This window comes from Sceloporus occidentalis, unplaced genomic scaffold (genome assembly GCF_023333645.1).
Source record: "Sceloporus occidentalis isolate IW3139 unplaced genomic scaffold, rSceOcc1.0.p SCAF_171, whole genome shotgun sequence".
Taxonomy (NCBI): Eukaryota; Metazoa; Chordata; class Lepidosauria; order Squamata; family Phrynosomatidae; genus Sceloporus; species Sceloporus occidentalis.
The window spans coordinates 615,083-642,327 of record NW_028317151.1 but is presented as its reverse complement, the minus strand read 5'-3'; the positions used below and the strand labels follow the sequence as shown (position 1 = coordinate 642,327).

The following is a 27,245-nucleotide window of genomic DNA, read 5'->3' as shown; positions in this document are numbered from 1 at the left end:
GGGCGACTGAATGGTTGGACAGTGACGGACGCCTATCCTGTTCCCAGAATAGACAAGTTGCTGGACCAGATAGTGGGAGGGATGACTATAGATTTGAGCGAGGGCTATTGGCAGATTCCTCTAGACACCGAAACGATGCGGAAATCATCCTTCATTATTCCGTTTGGTTTATAACAATTTAAGGTTATACCACCCAGGATGAAGAATGCCCCGGCATAATTTCAGAGGGGATATGATAACATTTTATAAATATATGCAGGGCCAATATAAAGAGCTCTTCAGTGACCTGTTCATTAACAGAAATGTACAAAGAACAAGAGGTCACCCTCTGAGACTGGAAGAGCGCAGGTCTCATAGACGACAAAGGAAGGGATTCTTTACTGTGAGGACAATAAAGGTATGGAATTCACTTCCAAGGGAGGTGGTGTTATCCAATACATTAGATACCTTCAAAAGGGGTCTCGATGTTTTCTTAGAAAGGCATGACATACAGGGATATAAATAGAATAACATTAATATTTTAGAGCTTCTCAGGCCCGGACTGGGACAAAAAATAGGCCCGGGCATTTAAGACTGAGCAGCCCATTTTTATTTATTTATTTTTTGTTAAACCAAATTCTGACAAATGTAATATACCATTTCTTGTTGTCTATTAGTTATATGTCAGCATGTTTTTGTCACTGTAATCAATTAGCATTACATAAATATTTAATAAATGAATCATAACATCATGCAATTTATAAAGTGCTATATCTTTAATGAAAGATTCAAAACAGTAACTAATCTTTGACCATTTAGTTGGTACTAAGAAAAAAAACTAGTGGCAATGTGGCACTCCTTGGGCCTTGGCTGGTCAGATCACCCTCACGACAAGTGAGTCTGCCAGTCACAGACTCACAGCACAGCAGGGAAGAAACTCAGACCTCAGACCACCCCAACTGAATTGCAGCGCTCAGCTAATCCTCTAGGCAGAGCAATGTGACTAAAAAAATAGCCATCATACACGGGACCCCTGAGGCCACAATTTAGTGCCACTAATCCTTTTTAATAAGATATGCAGGTTGAAATAGAGTAAATAACACAATACCTTTACTTTTGCTCTCACTGATTTCTGGGCCTAGAATATTTTGTCCTCTGAAGTGACTACAAATTCAGGAGGGCGTTTTATCTCTGGATAAGTAAAAATTAAATAGTTCAATTTAGTCCTTCAGAAAGTAAAGGGCCAGAAAACAGATGACTAAATACACACCAGGTCAGGCTCTGCCACCCAGACACACACAACAGGACAGGCTCTGCTACACCGACACCCAAACACACACACCAGGACAGGCTCTGCCACCCAGACACACACATCAGGACAGGCTCTAGAATGCAATCACTTCCTCCGCTACCACACCAAAAAAAAATTGCCACACTGACTGCAGATTAGGGGAAGACTGTCAGAGTCAGTGCAGTCTTCCCCCTTCTCACCCTGACCATGACTTTGAGAGGTCCTCTCCCCTGAAATCATTCCCAGTCCCTTTGTCCCTCATTCACTAAGCCATACCTCTCTCCTTTCCTTCCTCCCTGTGAACTATAGATCAAACACATATAAACAGCACTTGCATGGATAGATCACATACAAACCCTATATTTGGAGGTATGCATAAATGATGTATGGAAACATAGCATTGTAGGTATAGATCAACAGAATCAACACAAAAACCAAGCTTTGCAGGTATAGATCAATTGAAAATCACATGTTAACTCAAGGTATACTGAAGGTATAGATGAAATAAACTGAATCAGACATACAAACCCTCTATTTGTAGGTATACAATAATAATGTATGGAAACAGAGCGTACCAGATACAGATCAACACAACAACACACACCCAGCTTTGCAGCTATAAATCAATTGGATTTACAGGTTGCACACCCAAAAGCCAGCCCTGGTGTCCACATTTCCCACATAGAACCTGATCAGTACCCAGATTACACACACATTACAGCCCAGCCTGAGCCAGCTTTGTCCCCTAACAGCCCAGTGTAATACACCTTTTCACATTACAGCCCACCCTTCATGTACCATCTTTGCATTTCACCAAATCACTTAAACATTTATGATAGACACACTTACACAGTTACTCACTCATTCGCACAAATCATTTACACATATTCATTAATGCAGTCTCGTACGCATTCACACAATTCATCCACACATTAATTCATTCATTCTCGTACGCATTCACACTACCCTCTCTCCCCATCTACCCCTACCCTTCTTATCTGCCCCTTCTCACTATGTTCCCCCCTCTCCCCCTTTCTCACTATCTATCCCCTCTGCCTTCTCACTGCCCCCTGTCCCTTCTCACTATTTATCCCCTCTGCCCCTTCTCACTGTGTCAGGGAACTGGGTCCATACGGACGACTGTAATGACCCAGCGCGCCCGAAGATGGAGTTCAGGAGTTCAGTATGCAGTAGCGGAGTCTCAGGACAGGGCCTGGTGCGGGACAAATGGCACTCACCCAGGTGTTGAGCATCTAGGGTTGTGCAGCCAGATACCAGAGCCCTAATATAGCAGCGGATATAGACCAGAATTAAGGTAAATCCTGCAGGCACCCTGGAACAGGCATGAGACATAGCACAAGACTCATGTGCGGGATGCTGCAGGCTGGGAGAGTGGAAGCTAAGCAGAGAATATGGCTGAAACATAACAAGCAAGGGTTAGGGAGACCAGGCAAGAAACATAAGAGACAGACAAACATGAATACAGGAACTAGCCTAGAACTATGAGATAACCATTGGAGATTCCGTCACATCATATGGCCATAGTATGCTTAGCCCACCACTACGCCAAAGTACTCCAATGACGGTGGGTCCTAACGCTAATCCCTGCTGACAGTGGTACGAAACAAACCAAACATGTAATCCAAACACATAGCACTGAGACATACCTTAGACTGCAGACTGAGACAAACAGAACACACAGGTGGGGCACACCTTATAAAGGAAACAGAGCTGAAGCAAAGAGCTAAAGCAGAAGCAAGGAATGGAAGGTCAGAACAGAGCAGAAGGAAATCCAGGAATGGATCGAAGCAAAACAGAGAAACTGAAACAAGAGTAAGCTATGCAGCTCCGCAGCCTGGGTAGGATCATGACACACTGCCCCTTCTCACTATCTACCCCCCTCTGCCCCTTCTCACTATCTGCAGCTCCATCAGCCCCTACGTCAATCCGACCCTGGGCCGCCCGGCAAATGCCCGGTGTGCCCGATGGCTAGTCAGGGCCTGGAGCTTCTTGATCCAAGGAGAAATCCGATTGCCTCTTGGAGTCAAGAATGAATTTTTTCCCCTGATGTCAGAATTCAAAGTAGCTTAATTAGGGGTTTTTTGCCTTCTTTTGGATCAAAAATAGGAAGGTTAGGTAGAAGGGTTGAACTTGATGGACTTAGGTCTTCTTTCAACCTTGTGAACCATATGTAACTATGGTAGACCGACTGCTGGATGGGCTACAGGACTTTGCCTGTGCCTACCTGGATGACATCTATAGTAGTTCCAAGGCAGAGCATCTCCATCACATTCGGACATTGCTAGGTAGGATCAGGAAGGCAGGGCTGACAGTGAAGCCGGACAAATGTCATATTGGTATGTATGAGCTTCAGTACTTGGAACACCAGGTTGGATGTGCACGACAAAGACCTGAACCAGCTAAGGTAGAGGCTGTCACCAACTGGCCTGTTCGATGCACCAAGGCCCAGGTGCTTGCCATCCTAGGTACTGCCGATAACTACTGGAAATTCGTCCCTATTAACAGCGTCATTGCCAAAACCCTAACTGACTTTACCAAAAAAGAATCTCCTCAGACAGGTCCTGTTGGCCCCTAAGTGTGAGAAATCTGTCCAGGAACTGAAACTGTCTTTAACCCAAACTCCTATGCTTGCTGCTCCTGACCCATCCAAACATGTTGTCCTTCATACAGGTGCTTGCAGTGAGCACCCAGTGGCTTACATAAGACGCAAAATTTTGCCCAGAGAAGTTGAATATGCTGCGGTCGCCCAGGTATGGGCCCTGAAGAAATTACAGCCCTCTGTACTAACTCACCATAATCCAGTGGTGTTGCTTAACTGGGTTGCTGGGGGCAATGCTCGCCTGCTTAGATGGAGGTTGGCGCTAGAGCCCATTAATTTCATGATCCAGTAAAGTCCTAGGGAACAGAACAGCAATGCTAATGGACTCTCCCGGCAGACAGAACTGGAGAATTCCTGGACATCTCAAAGCGGATCCGTGTGGATCTAGCCGGGTCTCCCACACTATAGGTCAAGGTACTGTTGCAAAGTACTGTTGCAAACCCTTCTTTTGAAAAGGATTTTTTCAGGCTGTTTGCACCTGGTTACATTTATGTGAAAATTTGTTTTTTGTAGAGGACTTCTGGCATCAGCTATTGTTTGTATTTACTGTCATGAGATTACTGTTATATTCTCTGGTGTGAAAGAACAATCAGTTCCTGTATAATCTCTGCTAGGTGCCAGGAAGGAATCTATTGTACTTTTGTTCTCTTGGAGTGTGAAAGCCTTGTCATGTGAGACCTTTGTCTGTTTATTTGTTGGGGGGGGGGTATAAATATGTGTGCATGTCCCCTAATAAAGTTAGTAGTTCGTGTTTGTACCCATGTAAACTACCGTATTTTCCGGCGTATAAGACGACTTTTTAACCTATGAAAATCTTCTCAAAAGTCGGGGGTCGTCTTATACACCGGGTACTGAAACTTACCGAGCCGGAGAATCACGATTCCCCACGAAGCCACGTATCTCTAGGGGAGGGACCGGTCTTCAGGTCCACGCCGAGGTAGGTGCAAGATCGTGATCTCCCCAACTAGCCCTGATCAGCGGTGCCCGATGAGCAGGGCTGGTTGGGGAGACCATGACCTCCCTCTAACTAGCCCAACATTAGACCTCGGCTTCCGCGCTCCCTAATCACTATGCGCCGGCTATTGATGCCAAGCGCGGGGATGACGTCATATCCCGGCGCTCGGCATCAATTGCCGGCACGTAGTGATGAGGGAGCAATAAAGCAGAGGTCTGAAGTGCCAGACCTCGAGCTCCCTAATGTTGGGTTAGTTAGTGGGAGGTCGTGGTCTCCCCAACCAGCCCTGCTCATCAATGACAGACCTCACGCTCTCACAACTGGATGGAAGATAGAAGATGAGAAAAGAGGGGGAGAAAGGGGTGTATGTGTATATATGTATGTGTAAGGTCAGTGTATGTGTATGGTCAGGTGTGTGTAAGAGCAGTGTAGGTATTTGTGTGTTTGTAAGCTGATGTATATATATATATATATATATATATATATATATATATATATATATATACACATATATATATACACTGCTCAAAATAATAAAGGGAACACTAAGATTACACATCCTAGATCTGAATGAATGAACTAATTGTATGACATACTTGCGTCTTTACATAGTTGAATGTGCTGACAACAAAATCACACAAAAATCCTCAATGGAAATCAAATTTATCAACCCATGGAGGTCTGGATATGGAGTCACACTCAAAATCAAAATGGAAAACCACACTACAGGCTGATCCAACTTTGATGCAATGTCCTTAAAACAAGTCACAATGAGGCTCAGTAGTGTGTGTGGCCTCCACGTGCCCGTATGACCTCCCTACAACGCCTGGGCATGCTCCTGATGAGGTTGCGGATGGTCTCCTGAGGGATGTCCTCCCAGACCTGGACTAAAGCATCCGCTTTCACCCGGACTAGTGAGAGGGCCCAGCAGTCCAGTCCTTCTTTAAGTGTGCATAAAACATTCCATGATCTATTGCAGATGCAGATGATCAGATCATTAGCATACAAGGTACTCTTGATCTGACAGGTGACCTCTAGAGGCTGCAACAGACATGACACCTAAATGAGTCTGGACAGACAGGGTGGAATCCTGACAGTATTGGTTACTATATTGTGTTACATAGTTACATAATTCATAAGGTTGAAAAAAGACCTAAGTCCATCAAGTTCAACCCGTCTACCTAACATTCCTATTCTCGATCCAAAAGAAGGCAAAACTCTAATTAAGCTACTAAGAATTCTGCAAAAATGACAAACTACGAATGCAATATACGAAAATAAAAATAGTATTTTTGGCTAGCTTCTAGATCTAAGCCAAGTTTGTCAACCACTGCTATATACCGTATTTGCTCGATTATAAGACGACCATGATTATAAGATGACCCCCCCAACATTTGAGTATTAATTTAGAAAAAAAAGAAAAAGTTTTATTAGTGTTTTTCATATGCCTTATACCCCCTATGTGCCACTCTGCCCCCAGATATGCCTTATACCCCATACGCCACTCTGCCACCCTGATATGCCACTCTGCCGCCCCTGATATGCCTTATACCCCCTATATAGCACTCTGCCCGCCCTGATATGCCACTCTGCCCCCCTGATATGCCACTCTGCCCCCTGATACGCATTTACTTTGAAAAAACCTAGTCTTATCATCGAGCAAATACGGTATTATTCTCAAGGAGAAAATTATTGATGAGACATTCCCTTTTAACACTTCTTCATTAAATCGGACGCAGTGTGTTTCAGACATTTTTTGATTACTGAATGTTTATCACTAGATTACTAGACTCTATAAACAATTTCTCATAAAAAAAGGTTTCTGGTTGGGATTTCAAAGGAATTCTCCAGTATAAATAATATGTTTGCTGTTAACACTACATGCATATATTTTAATTTCATAATGTTATTTTCAGCCATTTAAGCGCCAAGAATTTTTAAGAAGTTTAAGCATGCCGGTTGAAAACACAAGAATAACTTCACCTCCTTATGAACAGAAGCGGCCATTCTTACAACGCCAAGCCTCAATCACTCAAACCATAAAAAGGTATTGTTAATACTGTTTGTTTCTTATGTATGTATTGTTTATCCAACTATTTATGGACATTCAGACATCCAGACTTTTTTTTTTTTATATTTCTATATTTTCTTAAAGAAAACATGTCATGTTTGAGAAAATCAGCACTATCCCTGTGAATGGACAGCTAGCTGACAGGAGACCAACATTTTTAAGAAAGTGCCAACATTTTGCTAAATTTTTGTTGCAGTCAGACAAGTTCATGTAGAGTGATGCATGTTTTGCTTTTTTCAAATTAAAAAATAAAATAAAATATTTAAGAATTAACATTTTGATTCCCTGATATCATTATGCAAGAGTTTCTCACTGAGGTTTGGGTATTCATAATGAAGAGTGATATTAGGAGTTAGAACATCTATACTTCAAACACCTGGTTTGCACCACATTAGTGAATTCATAGAACAGTAGAATTTGATTGCAGAACCATTTGGTCCATCTAGTCTGATTGTTTTCCTGATGTAAAGACTCAAACTTAATCCATCCTTGGTCTTAGATTCAGGATAGGTTCATGCCTGTCCCATGCATGTTTAAATTCTCTCCCTTCTTTAGCTTCTGGGAGGCAGTTCAGCTTATCTACCACACCCTCAATAAAATACAAATTCCTCACATTGTAGGTGTGGTTGCGGCGCTGCAAATGAATGGTTGCTAAAAGTGCACTTTCTATAAGGAGGAACAAACGGCATCATTCATCGTTCATCGTTTAGAGTCAAGGGCACAAAATAACACAAAATTTGGAGATAGGAGTAATATGCCGCATTAGACCTAACACCCATAGATCATCTACAGACCTATTAGGGTAAAGAGTCTTCACTAAACAGGTTTCACACTCTTCCCTGGAGCTATAGATATAGACTATACACAACCTTGATGAATGGACCCACAACCTCCACAAGTCGGTGCTTCTGAGTCCCTGGTGTGTAGCCGGGGCAGCATGTAGACGTCTACGCGATTCACGTAGACAACTTCCGCTGCAGCCGAAAGGAGGTGCGGTTAGAAGTTGGGGTTGTCTGCGTCCATCGCGCAGACCTTCCCTGGCTGTCAGAGTTCACCAGTGCGGGGAATTCTCTCTGACAGCCGGAGGGTGTATGTACGATGGACGAAGCCACCCCCTGCTGCTAATCGCACCTCCTTCTGGCTGCAGCCTGCTGCCTGATGCCCCGACTACATGCCAGGGACTCAGAAGCACCGGTAAGTTTGCGGGACGGGGGAGTGTTAAATGGGGGGCATAAGGCATTTCTGTAGGCAGAGTGCTCTATGAAATGCCTTTTAACCCCCCTTAATGCCACTCTGCCTCCAGAAATGCCTTTTAACCCTCTATACGCCACTCTGCCTCCTGAAATGCCTTATACCGCCCTATATGCCACACTGCCCCATAATATGCCTTTTAACCCCCTAAATGCCAGAGTGGCATATAGGGGTATACAGCATTTCTGGAGGCAGAGTGGCACATAGGGGGTCAAAAGGCATATCATGGGGCACAGTGGCATTTAGAGGGTTAAAAGGCATATCATGGGGCACAGTGGCATATAGGGGGTATAAGGCATTTCTGGGGCAGAGTGGGAAGCCTGGGGGCAGGTTGGAAAATAAAAGGAAATAAAAACAAAATATTTTTCTCAATCATAGCTTTTATTTAAAAAAAATAGTTTACATAGTTTACATGAATTAACATTTACTGGTAAAACTTTTTTCCTATAGGGTTGTCTTATATTCAGGCTTTTTCTTTTTTTCATAAATTAATAATCAGATTTTGGGGGGGTTGTCTCATAATCGAGCAAATACGGTATTCTATTAAAGGGAACAAGGCCGACAGTTTATTAGCTAATAAGCTAAGACGGATTTTGGCTAGGTCGTGTATAACTTTACAAAAAAATATGCAATATACAATCCCAAAAACATTGTGGAATCGTTTGCAAATTATACAAAAAGCTCTACAACATCAGAGCCTCCCAATATTACCTACCATGGGAGGCATCTCCACATTTTTGCACACATTATCCACCCGAACTGTCTGTTGAACCTCAAGGACAACTTTGCCAAGCAATTATGGATTCAGAGGTCCTAGAGGACATAAAAAGTCTAAAGTTGCACAAATCCCCTGGACCAGACGGTTCCTATAACGTCTATTACAAGACATTCAAAGATATGTTTGCTCCCCATCTCACTTAACTATTAAATGATGGTTTCACCAAGTGCTATTTCCCACAAGAATTCCCACTCCCACAAGAATGTTCTCACTCGGACCTACCGTATTTGCTCGATTATAAGACGACCCTGATTATAAGACGACCCCCCCAAATCTGAATATTAATTTAATAAAAAAAAGAAAAAGCCTGAATATAAGACGACCCTATAGGAAAAAAGTTTTACCAGTAAATGTTAATTCATGTAAACTATTTTTTTTAAATAAAAGCTATGATTGAGAAAAATATTTTGGTTTTATTTCCTTCTATTTTCCAACCTGCCCCCAGTTATGCACATCTGTCCCAGAAATGCCTTATACCCCCTATATGCCACTGTGCCCCATGATATGCCTTTTAACCCTCTAAATGCCACTGTGCCCCATGATATGCCTTTTGACCCTATATGCCACTGTGCCCCCTGATATGCTTTTAGACCCCCTATGTGCCACTCTGCCTCCAGAAATGCCTTATACCCCTATATGCCACTCTGGCATTTAGAGGGTTAAAAGGCATATTATGGGGAAGAGTGGCATATAGGGAGGTTTAAGGCATTTCAGGAGGCAGAGTGGCGTATAGAGGGTTAAAAAAGCATTTCTGGAGACAGAATGGCATTAAGGGGGTTAAAAGGCATTTCACAGAGCAATCTGCCTCCAGAAATGCCTTATGCCCCCCGTTTAACACTCCCCCTCCCTCCTCCAAACTTACCGGTACTTAAGTCCTCCGTCATGTAGCCGGTGCTGAGTCCTCTGTCATGTAGCCGGGGCAACGTGCTGCAGACGGATGGAGGTGTGGCTAGCAGCGGGGGTTGTCTGCGTCCATCGCGCAGACCTTCCCCGGCTGTCAGAGATCAGAGTTCCCCGCACCGGTGCGGCACCGGCACCGGTGCGGGGAACTCTGATCTCTGACAGCCGGGGAAGGTCTGCGCGATGGACGCAGACAACCCCCGCTGCTAGCCACACCTCCTTCCGGCTGCAGCGGAAGTTGTCTACGCGAATCGCGTAGACATCTACACGCTGCCCCAGCTGCACACCGGGGACCCAGAAGTACCGGTAAGTGGGGCGGGGGGGGGGGGAAGACAGGAGGATCCAGGTCCCCTGCAGCTGCGGGGGATCTGGATCTTAGTCGTCTCATAGTCAGACCTATTTGAGGTCTGATTATAAGACGACCCCGATTATAAGACGAGGGGTATTTTTCAGAGCATTTGCTCTGAAAAAAACCTCGTCTTATAATCGAGCAAATACGGTACTTTTATGAAACAAAAAGCCCACTCATTCAATTGAATCTGTATGCAGTCTAGTAGCTTGGATCCAGAAAGTGATTACACTTACGAAACGGTATTTTGGTCATGTCTCCAAGACAGCCTGCTTTTTATACCTAAATGAGAGGAGATGCTGGGGAGATTATTTTTGTTGGAGGAATGGGTGAAGGCCATTACTAACCTTTTCAGATATGCAAATCAATGCCAAGAAGGCCAGTTTTAATTTTAATATTAACAGTACACGTCAAATGTTAGATTTCTTGGCTATTTTTGTTACTTCTTGTTACGGGTAAAATGTAACAGACTATTATTGTGCAGTGATAGACACTTACCATTGTCTTGGGAACAATCTGGATCTGCGAGGAAATGCTAGATGATATAGGAGACCTTCCCAAGCCCCCCTTTTTACCTCTCCCTTATATAGTAGCATCTGTCCTTGTAAACAGTGGACAATAACCCCTTCTTGACAAAGGCCAATATTATTTTTGTACCCTTCGTGACAATGGCTGTTTTAACATTTCTGAGCTGCTCTTGTTTAGCTGTAATTTTCTTCTTTCCACACAAGTTATATATTGATTTTTTTCAGGACAAGGACTTTCTTTAGATGACATTGTTTAGAATGTGTCATATTATTTACTATTAAAAAAGTATAAAATATGGGGAACAATTTAGAAAAAAATTACTTTTTCTAACTTTTACTTGAAAAATCTTTTCAAAAACCTGCTAAATAGATTCTACTATTCATCCTGAGCTTAGAAATACCCAATGTTTTTTTGCTTTTTTCTGCATGTTATGGGGCAATAAGTACACGTAGCATTTTGGTATTTCAAAACCATTTTTTCCAAATCTGGTAATTCGTCCCTCCATGTTCTATTTCGGATATCTTTGAAGCCAGCCAATGCAATTTATCCCATAAATCATATATTTTTTAAAACTAGACACCCCAGGGTATTTCAAATGCTAGTATTTTAACTCTTTCCATGCACTAATTCTACCACCAGTCTTTGTCAAACTTTGTGGTAGTCATTTTTTCCGTTTTATATTTTTACATACATTTTACTTCAGATATAAATTAACAGGTCCTGGTATATGTCACTGTCATAAAACACCCCAATATGTGTTCAGCAACATCTCCTGAGTACACCAATATCCCACATGAATGGGTTTGCCTGGCTGTTTGGGGGGACAAAAGGGCCACATTTGGGGCATGCACATTTTTCAAAGTTGAACTTTGACATTTGGTGATCCACTGCCCATGCCCTATTTGGTACATCTTTGAGCTTTACTATTTCAGCGTGCCCTATAAAAACATATATTTTTGAAAACTAGACACCCCAGGGTATTTCAAATGCTGGTATTTTTATCTCTTTGCATGTAAACATTTTACCACCAGCCTTTTTTTAAAGTTTGTAGTAGTAGTAGTTGCTGTCACACAACACCACAATATGTGTTCAACAACATCTCCTGAGTACAGTGATACCCCACGTGCATGGGTTTGTTGGGTTTTTGGGAACTAAAAGGCCACATTTGGGACGTTTGCCTTTTTCTGATTGGAGATTTACCCTGTCAAATTATACATGTTTTAAGTAGACACCCCATGGGCATTTAGCATGCCAGTATTTTAACTCTTTCCATGCGAGAATTGTTTTAAGCTAAAGTGCTTAAACAGAAGAAAGGAGAGAGGAAAAAAGGGGCAAAAAAGGAAGAAAGAATCTTCCAAGATGCAATTAATCCAATTTACAGTGAGATTCTTATGGGATTAATTAAGTATCTTTAATATATAATTTCCATGAGAGCAGGATGACCAAATGTTCAACTTCCAATTTGAAAAACGTAATTGCACATTTTCCAAATGTGGTCATTTAGTCCCCAAACAATCGACAAACACATAAATAGGTGGTATCACTGTACTTGGGCATTCACTGTTGCTGAACTGTCGGATTGTTGTTTGGCAGTGACATAGATCAGATAAATTATAACAGATAAATTCATTAAAAGTACAATTTGTGTTACTTCTGCAAAGTAGACAGTTGACAGTAGAATTAGTGCATGGAAAGAGTTAATAGAGTAAATATTAGCATTTGAAATACAGTTTTTAAAAATATATAGTTTGATGGGGAAAATTGAACTGACTGGCTTCAAGGATATCTGAAAAAGGACACTGGGGCAATATTAAGAGATTTTAACTAAATGTTTTTTTGTGAACAGGCACTGCTTCCTCAGCACTAGAACCACGAAGAATAGCTGAATATAGCAATTTACAATAACCACAAGACAACACTGATGTTGGAGTGTGTTGATGTCCTGCCCTGTTTTATGCGAAATTATGCTAACATTTAATAATAATTTAATAATAAACCATAATTTTGACAAACATGTACAGCAATAAATTTATTGATTACAGAATACAGTTAAATTATATAAAGAGGAATGCCAAGAGACGTTATGATATATAAAGATATACTTTATTAATGTCTCTGGGGGTAAAAACAATAAATCAAAATGGATATCACATGGTTCCAAACAATCACCACAGAGGGTTGAAAAGACATCAGTGACAGGAAGTCTGAGTGGATTGTTTGTTTTGGAGGGCTGAGCACTGTTTCAGCAGAAATGCAGGGTTTATAGTAGAAGGACTTGATGAGGAACTACATTCACTGTTAAATGTGTTACTGCATGTGAATGATCCCCTTTCTGGTATAAGCACCTGGCTGCAATAAGTCTATTTTGTTATGATAAACCTCTGCAGTCCTATTCCCATGACCGTTTTGAAATAGCAAAGCGCTACTTGTACTTATAGCCCTATAACTTACCAAAAAAGTAAAAAAAACAAACAAACAAACATTTGGTATTTCTGAACACAGGACAAATATAAGAATCTAGCTTGCTCATTTGGAGTTGCTTCTACATAGAGATGGTCTCTTTTGAAGTAGGCAATTTTAAGTAGGAGTTAAAAAAAGAAAACAGGAGTTTAAAAGAGAAAAGATTAGACAAGATACTTTTTTATTTTATTGTAAGTTTTGTATGTAACTTTTTGGTATGAGCAAGTGGCTTCTCTGGAAGATTGACAATCTTTAAAGGGGTCTACTTCTCACTGAGCAGAGTAGTGGGGGCAGGTAGTGGAGTGGGAGAAGATAAGACAGCTAGGGAACAGGCATGTTGCTGGGTGACAGTTACACGTGGTAGCAGAGTGGGAGGGAAGAGGAAAGGTTTAACTAGTCCTGACCTTGTGCAGCCTAAAAGATTTGCCCGCTTGAGTGAAGATGTTGAGTGCATCAGCTCAGGAGTAGCTGTACTGGAGAAAGCTGTTCCTTCTTACAGCTGAGGGAACAGCCCCTCTATTACGGGTGGGGTTGAGAGCGTAAGAAAGGCTTGACAGATTGACAGAGAGTAGATGAAGTAATCTGCCACTCTGATCGACTCAACCTGACAGTTTGCTGTCTCCTAGTCAGCATGTTGCTGACAGAGTGGATGGATTTGGGAAGTCCTGGCTGTCATGGTCCATATTAGTACCAGTGACAAAGTCAGTGGAAAATGGAAGGTCCTAAAGAAAGATTTCAGGGAATTAGGAAGTTAACTGAAGAAAAGGACGTCCAAGGTAGTATTTTCAGAAATATTACCTGTGCCGCGCACAACAGTAGAAAGGCGGCGGGAGATTAGGGAGGTTAATGCGTTGCTAGTCATGGTGTAGGCTTTTTAGAGCACTGGGCTGATTTTGCGCTTGGGTACAATTTTTATAGCTGTGATGGATTGCACCTAAAAGAAAGAGGGTCTGCTATGCTGGGGGACAGGATGGCTAGAAGGTTGGAGGGGATTTTAAACTGGGGGGGGCACAGAAATCTAGAAGATGGAGATAGCACAGAAAGGAGAGGGGCTTTAGATCAGAACAAGGGGGTGGAGATGGGGGAGAGGCAAGATCAGAACAGAGGAGGTATGTAATAAAAATTCACATAAAATACAAGAAACTCATGATATTACATTTATGCTTACTAATGCAAGGAGTCTAAATAACAAAATGGGGGAACTAAAGGCAATAGTATACACCAAGCAATATGACATAATAGGTGGGATAGGACGCATGACTGGGCAGCATAATGGTGGAATGAGCGGCATGACTGGGCAGTTAACTAAAATGGTTACATGTTATTTATGAAGGATAGAAGAAAAAGGATAGGTGGTGGGGTATGTTTGTATTTCAACAATGTCAACAAATATTAATCCCTTAGTGTTGCTGTTTAGCTGTAATTTTCTCCTTTCTCATTTTGAGCACCCACACACATTATATATTGTTTTTCTCAGGACAAACAGGGCTTTTTTTTTTAATTATTTTTATCATTTCATCTAATTTACTATAAAAAAATGATAAATATGGTATTTTTTTCTCACTTTTACTCATCTGCAAAAACTAATGAAAAAACCTGCTAAATATTTGTCCTGAGTTTTAGAAATACCCAACGTTTTTATGCAAGTTATTGGGAAGCTCCGTGACTAGGAGCCAAGAGCCCTTATTTATCCCTGACTACCTAAAATATGTAACCGGGAGAAAGAGTCTAAAATCCCAAGGTCCCTTGCCCAGGAACATATCCCCAGCTGCCACATTAAATAAAGGTTAAGCCCGGCAGCTGGAGTACGTTCTTAGATCAAGCAAGGTAGACACATCTGGGATTGGTCGCTGGGATCACGATATGTGGAGCGGGACGTAGCTCCTATTTTCATTGGTCGCTAAGTCCACCCCCCCGGAACTCCATATATGGTGTGTCGGGTAGCTCCCTACCTGATTGGCCGAGAGTTTAAAGGGACGGCCATGAATACAAATACCCGCCCCCTCTAAAGTGATTGGTCGCTATCTTACCATAGGCTGCAGTGATTGGTGCCAGGGGCGCTGGCACCAAATTCAATTAAAGTTACCATTGTGTTACAGTTAATCCCGTTAAATGTACTGTCTAAATATACTGTTGTTGGGACTAATAAACTATTTGCTGAAACAAGAAAGGATTGTGTCTCTGTATACTTAGTCCTATCTATTCTATCGTGATTATTGGGGAACTGAAGGAAGAACTAACAAATTAACGGCCAAGAGTAGCCATAGCTCTTGGGGAACCGTTACATTGGGCAATAATAACAAATAGCGTTTTGCAATTTCAAATCCATTTTGTCCCCAAATCTGGTCATTTTGCCCCATGTGCTATTTTGGGTATCTTTGAAGCCGGCCGATGCAATTTACCCCATCAAACCATATATTTTTGAAAACTAGACAACCCAAAGTATTTTTAATGCTGGTATTTAACCCTTTCCATGCACTTACTCTACCACCTTTGCCTTTGTCAAACTTTATGGTAGTAATTTTTTTTTGTATTTTTTTTCACACACGTTGTACTTCAGGTATGGATTTACCACTCCTGGTATATATCCCTGTCAAACAACACCCCAATATGTGTTCAGCAACATCTCCTGAGTACAGTGACACCCCACATGTTGGGTTATTTGGTAGTTAAAAGGCCACCTTTGTGTCATTCTATGCCCACGTCCCATATTTGGGACATCTTTCAAGCCGGCCAATTCAATTTACCACATCAAATCATACATTTTTTAAAACTAGGCACCCGATCGCTTCCAAAGCTGTTTTAATCTGCTGTGGCCATTTTCTTGTGGGGAGGACTTTCCTCCCTAGATCCACGGTCAGCCTTACTTGTGAGGCTTCCGTGAATGCTGCAAAGCCGCCGATGTACGGGCTTTGTCCTAGAAGGAGGATTAGAAGCTCCCAACATCTGGGAGACTTACGATGCAAGTAGAGCAACACATGTAATCGCTACCCTCAAAGATAAAGCCAGGGAGGAAATATGGTACCAAATGTAAATAGACAGACTAGGGGTGAAAGACTTACAAGAGGTATTTTGGAAACTCAATTACAAAACAGAAAATAATAACCTCATGATAACGAATAACATACTACATTCCTGGCATAACCTAAAGAAGAAATTAAAGATATGACAAAAATTAATAGATAATCTACCCATAGAAGTAATAATGTAGAATATTGACACACTAAATCTAGATGATTGGATAAACAAACGGATCTTAAAAATTGAAAATACCATAATAAATAATGACATTAACCTCTTCAGTCCCAGGGGTTTTTGGTACCTCAAGTCCCGGAGTAATTTTGCCATTTTTGCGGTATGTCGGTTCAGCGATTATTCCCCTTTCTTGCAAATAGTGTACCCATGTAAACTATATATTGTTTTTCAAGGAGAGAGAGGGCTTTCTTTTGATACCATAGTTAGATATTTAGCTGAAAATTTAGGATGAGAAATTTAGTAAAACCTAGCAAAAGTTAGAAAAAACTTATTTTTTATATATATTTTCCCCTCTGAATCCTCACAAAATTTGTTTTTTTTTATATATATTTTAAAATTTGTAATTTTATTTATTTATTTATTTTTACAAATTTTTGCACTGTTATCAGTATGGTTAGAGGTCCTCTTAGGGACCTCTTGAACATGTTATTAATGCCAGTGATGTCGCATTGACATAACTTAGCTCACTTTATTTTTTGGGGGTTATTATTTGTTGTATTAAAATAGTGATTTTTTTATTGTTTTAAGCATGTGAGAAGAGTGAGAAACATGGTTTCTCACTATCCTCCCTGTGATCCCACCGCACCGATCACTTGCATGGAGATCACAGTGTCTGTGATCAGTGCCTCATCGGAGCGATCAGATATCCCAGCAGGGTCTAGAGAGACCCTGCAGGGGATATCCTGTCCTCCGATGACCTTCAGGGTGACGTCAGCAGCGATGCTGACTTCTGCTGACAGGGGGGAGTCCAGGCTTTCAAACGACAGCCTGATCTCCTGTGTAGCAGCAGGGATGTGTCCCTGCCACTGCAAGAAGGTCAGGATGTACCGGTACGTCCATAGGGGACTGAAGGGAGTTAAAGAATTTCCCCAGACACAAGAGGAATATGAGTTATCAAACAATAAAATCTTTTCATATTTAAGAGTAAAACTTGGAAAAATATCTCCATACTAAGAGTGGAAAGAATGGCAATTTTTTGAAAAAAAAACCCCAATATGATGATGCACTGCCTTAATTTGTCTGAAGCCTTTTTCAAAGTAATGAATACATGGCATTATAACCTTCTAAGAGTATCAAAGATGTTCAGTTCAACGTCATCTCTCTGCTGGAGATGTGGTAAGATAAGTGCAGACTATTTACATGTATGGTGGACATGCAGCAGAATAAGAGCGCTATGGGCTAAACAAATAAAACAAATTGAAAATATTACAGGTCAAAATCTAAAGGAAGAATCCATTCTTCTACAAATGGATTGGCCCAATATGCCAAGAATAGATTTTGCGGGAATTACATACATCCTAGTGAATGCAAAGCTTGCCATAGCTAGAGCTTGGAAGCAATCCTTTGAACCTAAATGGACAGAAATTAAAACACAAGGGATCAATGAGATAAAAATTGAGATAGGAATAATTAGGCAATAATGCCTTTATGACCTGAGAATCGAACACTGGACAAAATGGCTTGAACGATTATAAATTAAAATTGATTGATTTAACTCTACTATGCACAAATTCTGTCCCCTTTTTTCTGTCTTATCTTTTTCCTTTATGTTTGTCCTCGTTCACGGTAAAGACAAGGATGATTAAGATGCCTTAATAAGAAACATACTGGATAGAGATTCTTATGTCTTCTGTCCATGTGTAGATTTGTATCTATATGTCTATACAATATGAATAAAAATGTAAAAACCCTGGAGCCTGAAATTCAGGGAGATGATGTGGGAAGAGGAAATCCCTGAAGAAGACTATCACTGAGCCAAGTAAGACAATGCCTGCTTGGACTTTTGTGTGTTGTCTGGGGGATGTTTTCCTGAGCCTGGCTTAGCTGGGTCTGGCTGATAGGTCTAGTTAGTGGGTGTTTAGGCTGGTCAGTCTGGGTCAGCATTGTATAGCTAGAGGAGGCTCTGATTGGGAGCTAGGTTTTTTCTTTTCTGAATTTGTTTTGGGGTGTTTTATTGGTGGTTGGTGAGGTGTATACTGTATTTGCACAATTATAAGACGACCCCCCAGAATCTGAATATTAATTTATGAAAAAAAGAAAAAGCCTGAATATAAGATGACCCTATAGGAAAAAGTTTTACCAGTAAATGTTAATTTATGTAAACTATGTGAACTTTTTTTTTAATAAAAGCTATGATTGAGAAAAATATTTTGTTTTTATTTCCTTTTTTCCAACCTGCCCCCCCAGTTATGCAAATCTGCCACCAGGCTTGCCACTCTGCCCCAGAAATGCCTTATACCCCCTATATGCCACTGTGCCCCATGATATGCCTTTTAACCCTGTAAATGCCACTGTGCCCCATGATATGCCTATTAACCCTGTAAATGCCACTGTGCCCCATGATATACCTTTTGACCCCCTATGTGCCACTCTGCCTCCAGAAATGCCTTATACCCCTACATGCCACTCTGGCATTTAGGGGGTTAAAAGGCATATTATGGTGCAGAGTGGCATACAGGGAGGTATAAGGCATTTCAGGAGGCAGAGTGGCGTATAGAGGGTTAAAAAGCATTACTGGAGGCAGAGTGGCATTAAGGGGGTTAAAAGGCATTTCATAGAGCACTCTGCCTACAGAAATGCCTTATGTCCCCCATTTAAACACCCTCCCTCCTCCAAACTTACCGGTGCTTCTGAGTCCCCGGTGCGTAGCCGGGGCAGCGCTTACAGGTCTATGTGCAGACCTTCCCTGGCTGTCAGAGATCACGGGGAACTCTGATCTCTGACAGCCGGGGAAGGTCTGCGTGATGGACGCAGACAACCACCGCTGCTAACCACACCTCCTTCCGGCTGCAGACCTCTACCTGCTGCCCGGACAACACACCCGGGAGTCAGAAGCACCGGTAAGTTGGGGGGGCATAAGACAGGAGGATCCAGGTCCCCTGCAGCGCTGTGGGGGATCTGGATCTTAGTCTCATAGTCAGACCTATTTGAGGTCTGATTATAAGACGACCCCGATTATAAGACGAGGGGTATTTTTCAGAGCAAATCTTATAATCGAGCAAATACGGTACTCAGATTTCTATAACTTTCCCCAAGTTATTAAGTCCATGGAGGGAATAATTAGATTTCTATCTAAAGTAAATTTACCCACTTTAGACAAAGTTCAACTTAAATATCTAAATTCTTAGAAAATCAATAAATGTATTACTTATAAAGACAATTGAGCAGAAAAATAATTAACAAATAGATTAAGGAAGCGCACAGCTGGCTCTACATTTGAGAAATTGCTGTATGAAGGGAATATGAATAGAGGCCCTAGGGGAATTGGAATGGCTTTTAATAATTACTCACATTTCTATAACTTCTATAACTCTATCCATGGATCCATGGAGGGAATAATTAGATTTCTATCTAAAGTAAATTTACCCTCTTTAGACGAAGTTCAACTTAAATATCTAAATTCTTAGAAAATCCGAAATCCTTCTGGTCCTAGATCACTTAAAACTGGGTAACGCCCAGTAGTGGGATTCACATTTTTTAGTAACCACTTCTGAGCTTTCTTACATAAAAATAAAAACCTCACACACACAGACTCTGGCAGTCTCACACGCACACACAGAGACTCTGGCAGTATCTCTCTCTCTCTCTCTCTCACACACACACACTGGCAGTCTCTCTCTCACACACACACGGTCTCTCTCACACACACAGACTCAGGCTGTCTCATTCACACACAGACTCAGGCAGTCACACATAAATAAGTAAAATTTACTGTAAAAAGGCACAATTTCAAGCTGTTTAGCAAATATATATATATATATATATGAAAAGCAGTTAATCAAAGTGTTCAATATAAGTCTGGAAAAAATATGCACTGGTGCTTTTTAGATAATTGATTGAGATTTTTTCATGTGACAAATGCTATTAATAAAACATTTAAAGAGACACTAAACAAGGTGAAAACAGTCAGCATAGGTTATATATAGACATTTGGAAAGCCAATAGCCATTTTAAGGTCCCCCCTTAATTCATAATGAACCTTAATTATAGATATCCCCGTCTGCCCCCCCAGATATGCCACTCTGCCCCCCAGATATACTTTATGCCCCCTGATATCTTTATGCCCCCGATATGCCACTCTGCCCCCCTGATATGCTTTATGCTCCCCCAGATATGCTACTCTGCCCCTTAGATATGCCACTCTGCTCCCCTGATATACTTTATGCCTCCTTGTATGCTTTATGCCCCCTGATATGTCACTCTGCATCCCATTTATGCTTTATGCTCCCAGATGTGCTTTATGCTCCCCTGATATGCTTTATGCCCCTTGATATGCTTTATGGCTCCCTAGATATGCCACTCTGCCCCCCTAAATATGCCACTCTCCCCCCTAGATATGCCACTCTGCTTATCTGATATGCCACTCTGCTCCCCTGATATGCTTTATGCCCCCAGATATGCTACTCTGCCCCCCTAGATATGCTTTATGCTCCCCTATGCCACTCTGCTCCTCTGATATGACACTCTGCCTCCAGGGGAAGTCTGCGTGATGCGCTCAGACAACCTCTGCTACTGCCGGCACTTCCGCTGGGGCTTCTATGGTGGAGCGCTGGAAGGTCATGTAACGCAGCAGCGAGGTTGTCTGCATCGCACAGATGTCCCCCGGCTGCCAGAGAGGCAGATCCTCACTCTGCTGTTTGCAGCAGGGCTAAGTGATAAAAGAAAAACAACACCTGCCCGGCGCCCGGAACGGCATGTACCGGGCGTCGGGCGACATGAATTACGCTAAAACCCCGATTTTAGGCCGCACCCCCACTTTAAGTGGGGGAAAAAGGTGTGGCATACAAGATGCAGGGGTGGGTTGTATCCCAATATCTTGTTTTATGTTAATGTGTGTTTTGCTGGATATATCCAGCCCTGTGTGTCTAAAATAAATCAGTTCTTCTCTTGTTGTACCTAAAAACTACTCTTGCCTGGTTATTTGGGTACTGGATAGCGATATCCCTTTACTTTGCTTGGGGATATTGCCGACGGATTGCGGTGGTTCGTCATCCTAGCAGGAGAAGTCGTCTCTTAGCGGAGAGGGACAACCCTGGTCGGTCCGTCACAGAGATAAATATGGTTTATCTGAGATTTGAAATTAAGGAACTGGGTCCTTCAGGAATGCGAGTTAACACCTTTGCCCAATTTCAGGGGATTTACTCCCATTTAAGGAATATTTCTCTTATTTAAGAATTAAAGATCACTTGATGCACCATATTGTTAAAGAGCTAAGGTGCCCGAAATATAGAGAAATTTCAGATCTTTTAAAAAAGAAGTAAATTAAAACCTATTTCTAAATGATATAAGTCTGAGATGGGGTGAAGTGGAAAGGTTACAGTTTTGGAGAAGTGGGCATTCAATTTAGGTATAGATTATGAAGAGGATCATTGGATTAAATCAATAACTGAGATAATAAACCACTGTTCCACCATAGTGGAATTACAAATTAAATTAATGTTTAGATGGTATTTGAGCCCTAAGATTTTGTTTAAAATGAACCCTGTTAATACTAATTTATGCTGGTGCTGTGAACAAGCAAATGGGCCCCTTCTACATATATGGTGGGCTGTACAAAATTAAAACCTATTTGGGATCTTATATGTTTTATATATGTCTTATATATGTTTTTGCTATTTGGGATTAAGATAAAACCCATTTATTCCATTTTAATTTACAAACGATATTTTAATAATACAACTCTTAATAGCTCTAAAAAAAACTTGTTAGACTGTGGTGACAGGCCAATGCTCCTTTATGGCAAGAAATAAAACAGATGAAATATGTATGTCAAATGGAAAAAAGAATTGCTATGACAAGAATCTTGGACTAGGTAGATGAGTCCCTAAAGGCCTGTGAGAGCTCTGGATGCATATTGCAATATATGATCTTTCTCCTTCTCACAAGCCTCATTCACATCTTTATAGAGCGTACTGCTTTATCTCTTCCAGCTTTGTCGCCTAGTTTTGTTTATTTTCATAATATTAATAATAATTATCCTATTAGTTATTGTCAATCTTTGAAAGGAATCGTGTTTGTATTTTATGTCTATGTCTTTATTTATTGTCATTGTTATAATATCAAATAATTAACCCCTTCGTTCCCCTATAGACGTACCGGGACGTCCAAAAAACGCCCACAAAGAAACCCCTATGGACGTCCCGGTACGTCCAGCCCTTCGTGCAGCGTCAGGGACACATCCCTGCCGCTGCACGGGAGACCAGGCTCCCCACTGACAGCAGAAGCCGGCTTTGCCGGCTTTGTGCTGTCGGATCGCCTGTAACAGCTTCCGGCATGAAAGCCGGTAAGCTGTTACACTGTAAACTGCCCGATCACGCGATCGCACAGTTGCAAACGCGCAATCGGGCATTCCCTTCAGCAGTGACGCAACCCGGAAGGTCATCGGAGGACAGGATATCCTCCACAGAGACGCTACGATCACAGTGTGATCGGTGCAGGGGGATCGCGGGGAGGGGAGTGAGAAACCTCCCGTCCTGTAAGTGAAAAGCTGAAAAAAACCCAAAAATGGTTAGTGATTTAAAAATAATATTAAATAAATCATTAAAATAATAATATAAATAATACTTAAAATTATAATGTGAGCTGTGATGTCACTGTGACATCACTGGCATGTTCAGGAGGTCCCTAGGAGGACCTCTTACCATTACTGTGTAAAAAAAAAATATAAAAAATAAAAAAAAATGTATAAAAATTAAAATAAAAAAAATTAAAAAAATATATATAAAAAAAGCTAATAAAAAAACTTAAAAAAACCTTACATTCCATTGCCCTAGCATAACATCTAGCTAGTATAACCCTTCTGCCCCCGTTCACAACCCCCAAACCCGTTAAGCCATAGGCATAAAAATTATACAAAATTGTACACCTTATAGTATGCTCCCTGGTGCTGGGAAAGTATGGAAAATCTTTATAAATTAGGTATTTCTGAAATCAGGACACCTGAATTGATAAACTTGGAGGGTATTTTCCATCACTTTACCTAATTTTGTGAGGATTCAGAGGGAAAATGTAAAAAAAAAATAGTTTATTTTTCTAATCTTCGCTAGTTTTTACTAAATTTCTCATTCTAAATTTTCAGCTAATCATCCAACTATGGTATCAAACGAAAGCTCTATCTCTCCTTGAAAAAACAATTCATAGTTTACATGGGTACACTATTCACAGGAACAGAGAATAATTGCTAAACCAACATACCCCAAAAATGGCAAAATTGCTCTGGGCTTTGAGGTACCAAAAACCCCTGGGATTGAAGGGGTTAATTAAAAAAGAAAAAAATGTATTAGGCAGACTTACAATTACAAAAACATTTAAAAAAGACATTGCATTCTAAATACATAGACATTAATATGTAGTTGGTCCCCCCTTTGCAGCTATAACCCCTTCAGGACCGTTTTTTTTTTTTACATGTTTGCGCTAAACGATCAGAGCGTTTTTGCTATGTCTTTCTTCAACTGTAATTTCTCTCTTTCTCAATTAGTGCACCCACACAAATCATTTGTTGGGTTTTTTCAGCACAAGTAGGGCTTTCTTTTGAAATAATAATTATATATATAAACCATCATTTAGTATGAAAAATGTCTAAAATTGTGTGGGAAATTAGGGAAAAAAGGAAATATTTTCACAGTTTCAACTATAAAAACTATATATAATCAGTGCAAATGGGAAAAAACTTCCAAAAGTGCATTTAGGTATTCATCCTATTTTTGGAAACACCTCATATGCGTGGTATTTTCATTTATTTTGGCACTTACAGGGTTAAATGTGAATGACGTGCATCGCTGTTTCTAAACAAGATTTTTTTTAAATGTGGTATGCTGGGAGTTGTGCCCCAATAGTGGCAAGAAAAAGAAAAACTGCTAAAAAAAAAAAGTATATATTTTTTTGAAAGATGACATGCCAAAGTATTTTACTTGGGGCATTTTAACACTTTTGATTTAACCATTTTAGTGCTAGTCTGTCCTAAACATTGCAGTAAAAGTTCATTTTTTTCATTTTTAACAAACCCATTCTATCCAAACACAGTATTTCAGTATTTTTTCCCCCCTGGGTACATGAAATTATTAAAACAACTTGTGATTTGTAGTTAGAAACACCCTCCGAGTACAGGAATATGCATGTCTCTTTGGCACTGTTACATTTTTCAAACATGGAATTCTGACAGATAAGTTTACTGGGTCAAGGTCTCATCTGAGACACGGTCGACGTCTCATATTTCATTTTAACCCCCTAAAACTGTATATTTCCAAAAACTAGACAGCTCAAGGAATCTGGTTAGATTGGCCTGTCCCATGCAGCTGATTCCACGCCGGCGCCTTCCAAAAACACTTTTTTTACATCCACTTATTTTTATGAGTGGATATGTGAAAGAACAAAATAGGTCTTGGTTTGTGTTCAGTAAGACCCCCCAAGTACAGCGATACCCCACATGCATAGATAAGTCATGTTTCTCAGATATTGTGGAGTCAAAACTTTAAATTTTTTTAAAATATATTTTTTATCAGATCACATGTAAGTGACAAGTTTAGGCCACTGACATCGATCAGGGAGACCGATCAATAATCATTGACTTAAAATGTCACTGACAAGTGATCAGGTAAAAATTATGTATTTTTATTAATAATTTGGGGGGGGGGTTTCATAATTACACTAGATGACCCCTCTCTCTTTCTAGGACAGGGTCATCCAGGGGCTGCCATAATGATGAGATCACTCCTATTGGCCAGGAGTGATCTGATCATCATCAGCCCACTTTCTGTACGTTCTGTAGCAGTTTTACCACAGTTTTTACCACAGCATTTGACGTGGAACCACCCTGGACTTTCAGGTCAGTGCTGTTATTTATTTAATTATTTAATAAGTTGCCAACTTTATTAGGGTAAGAAGCGCAGACAGTTTTTGTTTTGTTACTTTAAACAGCTGTTTGTTCTTTATGGTAATTTAGATGAAGATCACATCATATTTTAAGACATATTTATACAGAAATGCTGGTAATTCCAAAGGATTAATTTACGTTTTAATGCCACTGTATCAGTAGTTGTCTACTTTGAGTGGAAAAGCTGGGGATGTAATTTGCTGAAACACAATTATGCCACTTTTATAAAAGTTATTTTAAAACTACAGTAAATTGTGTTTCGACAATCGAAAAGCTTAAATTAAAAAAAAGTCTTTAAGGTGTAAAATATCTTTTGTAATAAAGGGGTTATGCAAGTATGCAATTGACCTGATACTGTCCCAAAACCTAGCTCTGGAATGTTTGCAGTGTATGGAGTGCAGTGTGTTTGAATTTCTGTTTGATAATAAAACCTGATTTGTATAATCCTTACAAGAATTAAAGACAAACACTGTATTATACTTTATACTATAAGGGCAGTTTTAAGGTGGCATATAGTTATTTGTTCACATTCTGTGTTCTAGGAGCACTGCAGAGTGGTTTGGAGTAAGTAAAGACGGTGATGCTACCCAGAAATGGCAAAGAAAAAGCCTACTGCATTGCAGCCAGAGATATGGAAAGTTAAAACCTCAGGTTATAAGAGAAATGGACTTTCCAAGCCAAGACAATATATCTTTGACTAGCACAGAAACTCCTCCACTTCTTTATATGGGACCAACTCATTTCAATATGCAAAAGGTAGTGTGTTGTAAAAATTATCTTTTGTCCTTAGATAGATGCCAGAATTCTCAAAATCATAAATGGGTTTCTATACATAGTATACACGGAATATTTTCATGTACAAATATTAATACGTAGTATTGTTAATATAACAATTGTTATTGTTTGATTCTCAAAATAAGGATGATGTTTTCATCATAATAGCTCAGTGTACAAACAATTTTTACTTCATATACTGTAAAACAATTATTAGATATGTGTTAGAGGTTGGGGATTTTAAAATGTAATAATCCTTTAGAATTTAGAATATCCCATTGTACCATTATTATATTATTGTATTTAGAAACTGATAGTATAATTACACAACTGGTTGCAATCATATTACCATTACCATTTTTTCAGATTATAGATCCATTGGCAAGGGGACGTGCTTTCCGCGTTGTAGAAGAGAATGATGGCTGTAGCATGCCACATACACCAATTACTCCTGGAGGAATATCTCTGTGTTCATTTACCAGTTCAAGATCTGGATTTAACAGATTTCCAAGGAGACGGAAAAGGGAATCAGTGGCCAAAATGAGTTTCCGAGCAGCAGCAGCACTTGTAAAGGTAAAGTACATGGTAATACTTACGTTTATAGTCTGCATAGGGTTAGATTTGCAATTATATTGCTGAACACATTTTTGTGTATTGTAAGAGATGCAAATATTTTTCTTGGTTAACATTTAAATATAAATAACTGGGTACTGCCACAGGAGCTGTATTGGAGCTTTAGCTAGCTGTAGCTTAGCGTATTCAGTGCTTGTACTGTCCTGAAAAGAACAGTGAGTTATTACAGCAGCCCACCCCAAGCATCAGACAGAAACAATGTTAAGGTGAAAACAGGACTGAGTTTTATTGAAAACACACCAGTATTTCAACATTACAAGGGGGAATTTACATAGAGTTCTCTACCAAACTATCCTTTGCACACTGCTCAGTATTTGCACTCAGCCCAACACAGTCCGGTAGGGGTCGCTATTGTAGTCTGTTTCTAAGATGGAAAACACAAGTGGCTCCGTGACTACTGGCTGAAACCGGCTGGATATTAGATCATGGTGCAAATACTGGCCGTGGAGGTCTCTGTCCTGTAAGTCCTCTCCCAATGGAGAGTAACACACCACACATAAAACCTCCTCCCAAAATGCAGGTGTCCTAA

General features: G+C 40.5%; 1 protein-coding gene across 1 annotated transcript in view; it reads left to right on the top strand.

The window, feature by feature from the left end:
• Positions 1-27,245, top strand: part of LOC149279317 (inactive rhomboid protein 1-like) — a 466,620-nt gene that overhangs the window by 37,429 nt on the left and 401,946 nt on the right. The window contains exons 2-4 of the mRNA XM_089501319.1: positions 6,762-6,892; positions 25,852-26,065; positions 26,450-26,656. Of these exons, the coding sequence (XP_089357445.1) occupies positions 6,762-6,892; positions 25,852-26,065; positions 26,450-26,656 (552 nt within the window). The remainder of the gene's footprint in view (positions 1-6,761; positions 6,893-25,851; positions 26,066-26,449; positions 26,657-27,245) is intronic.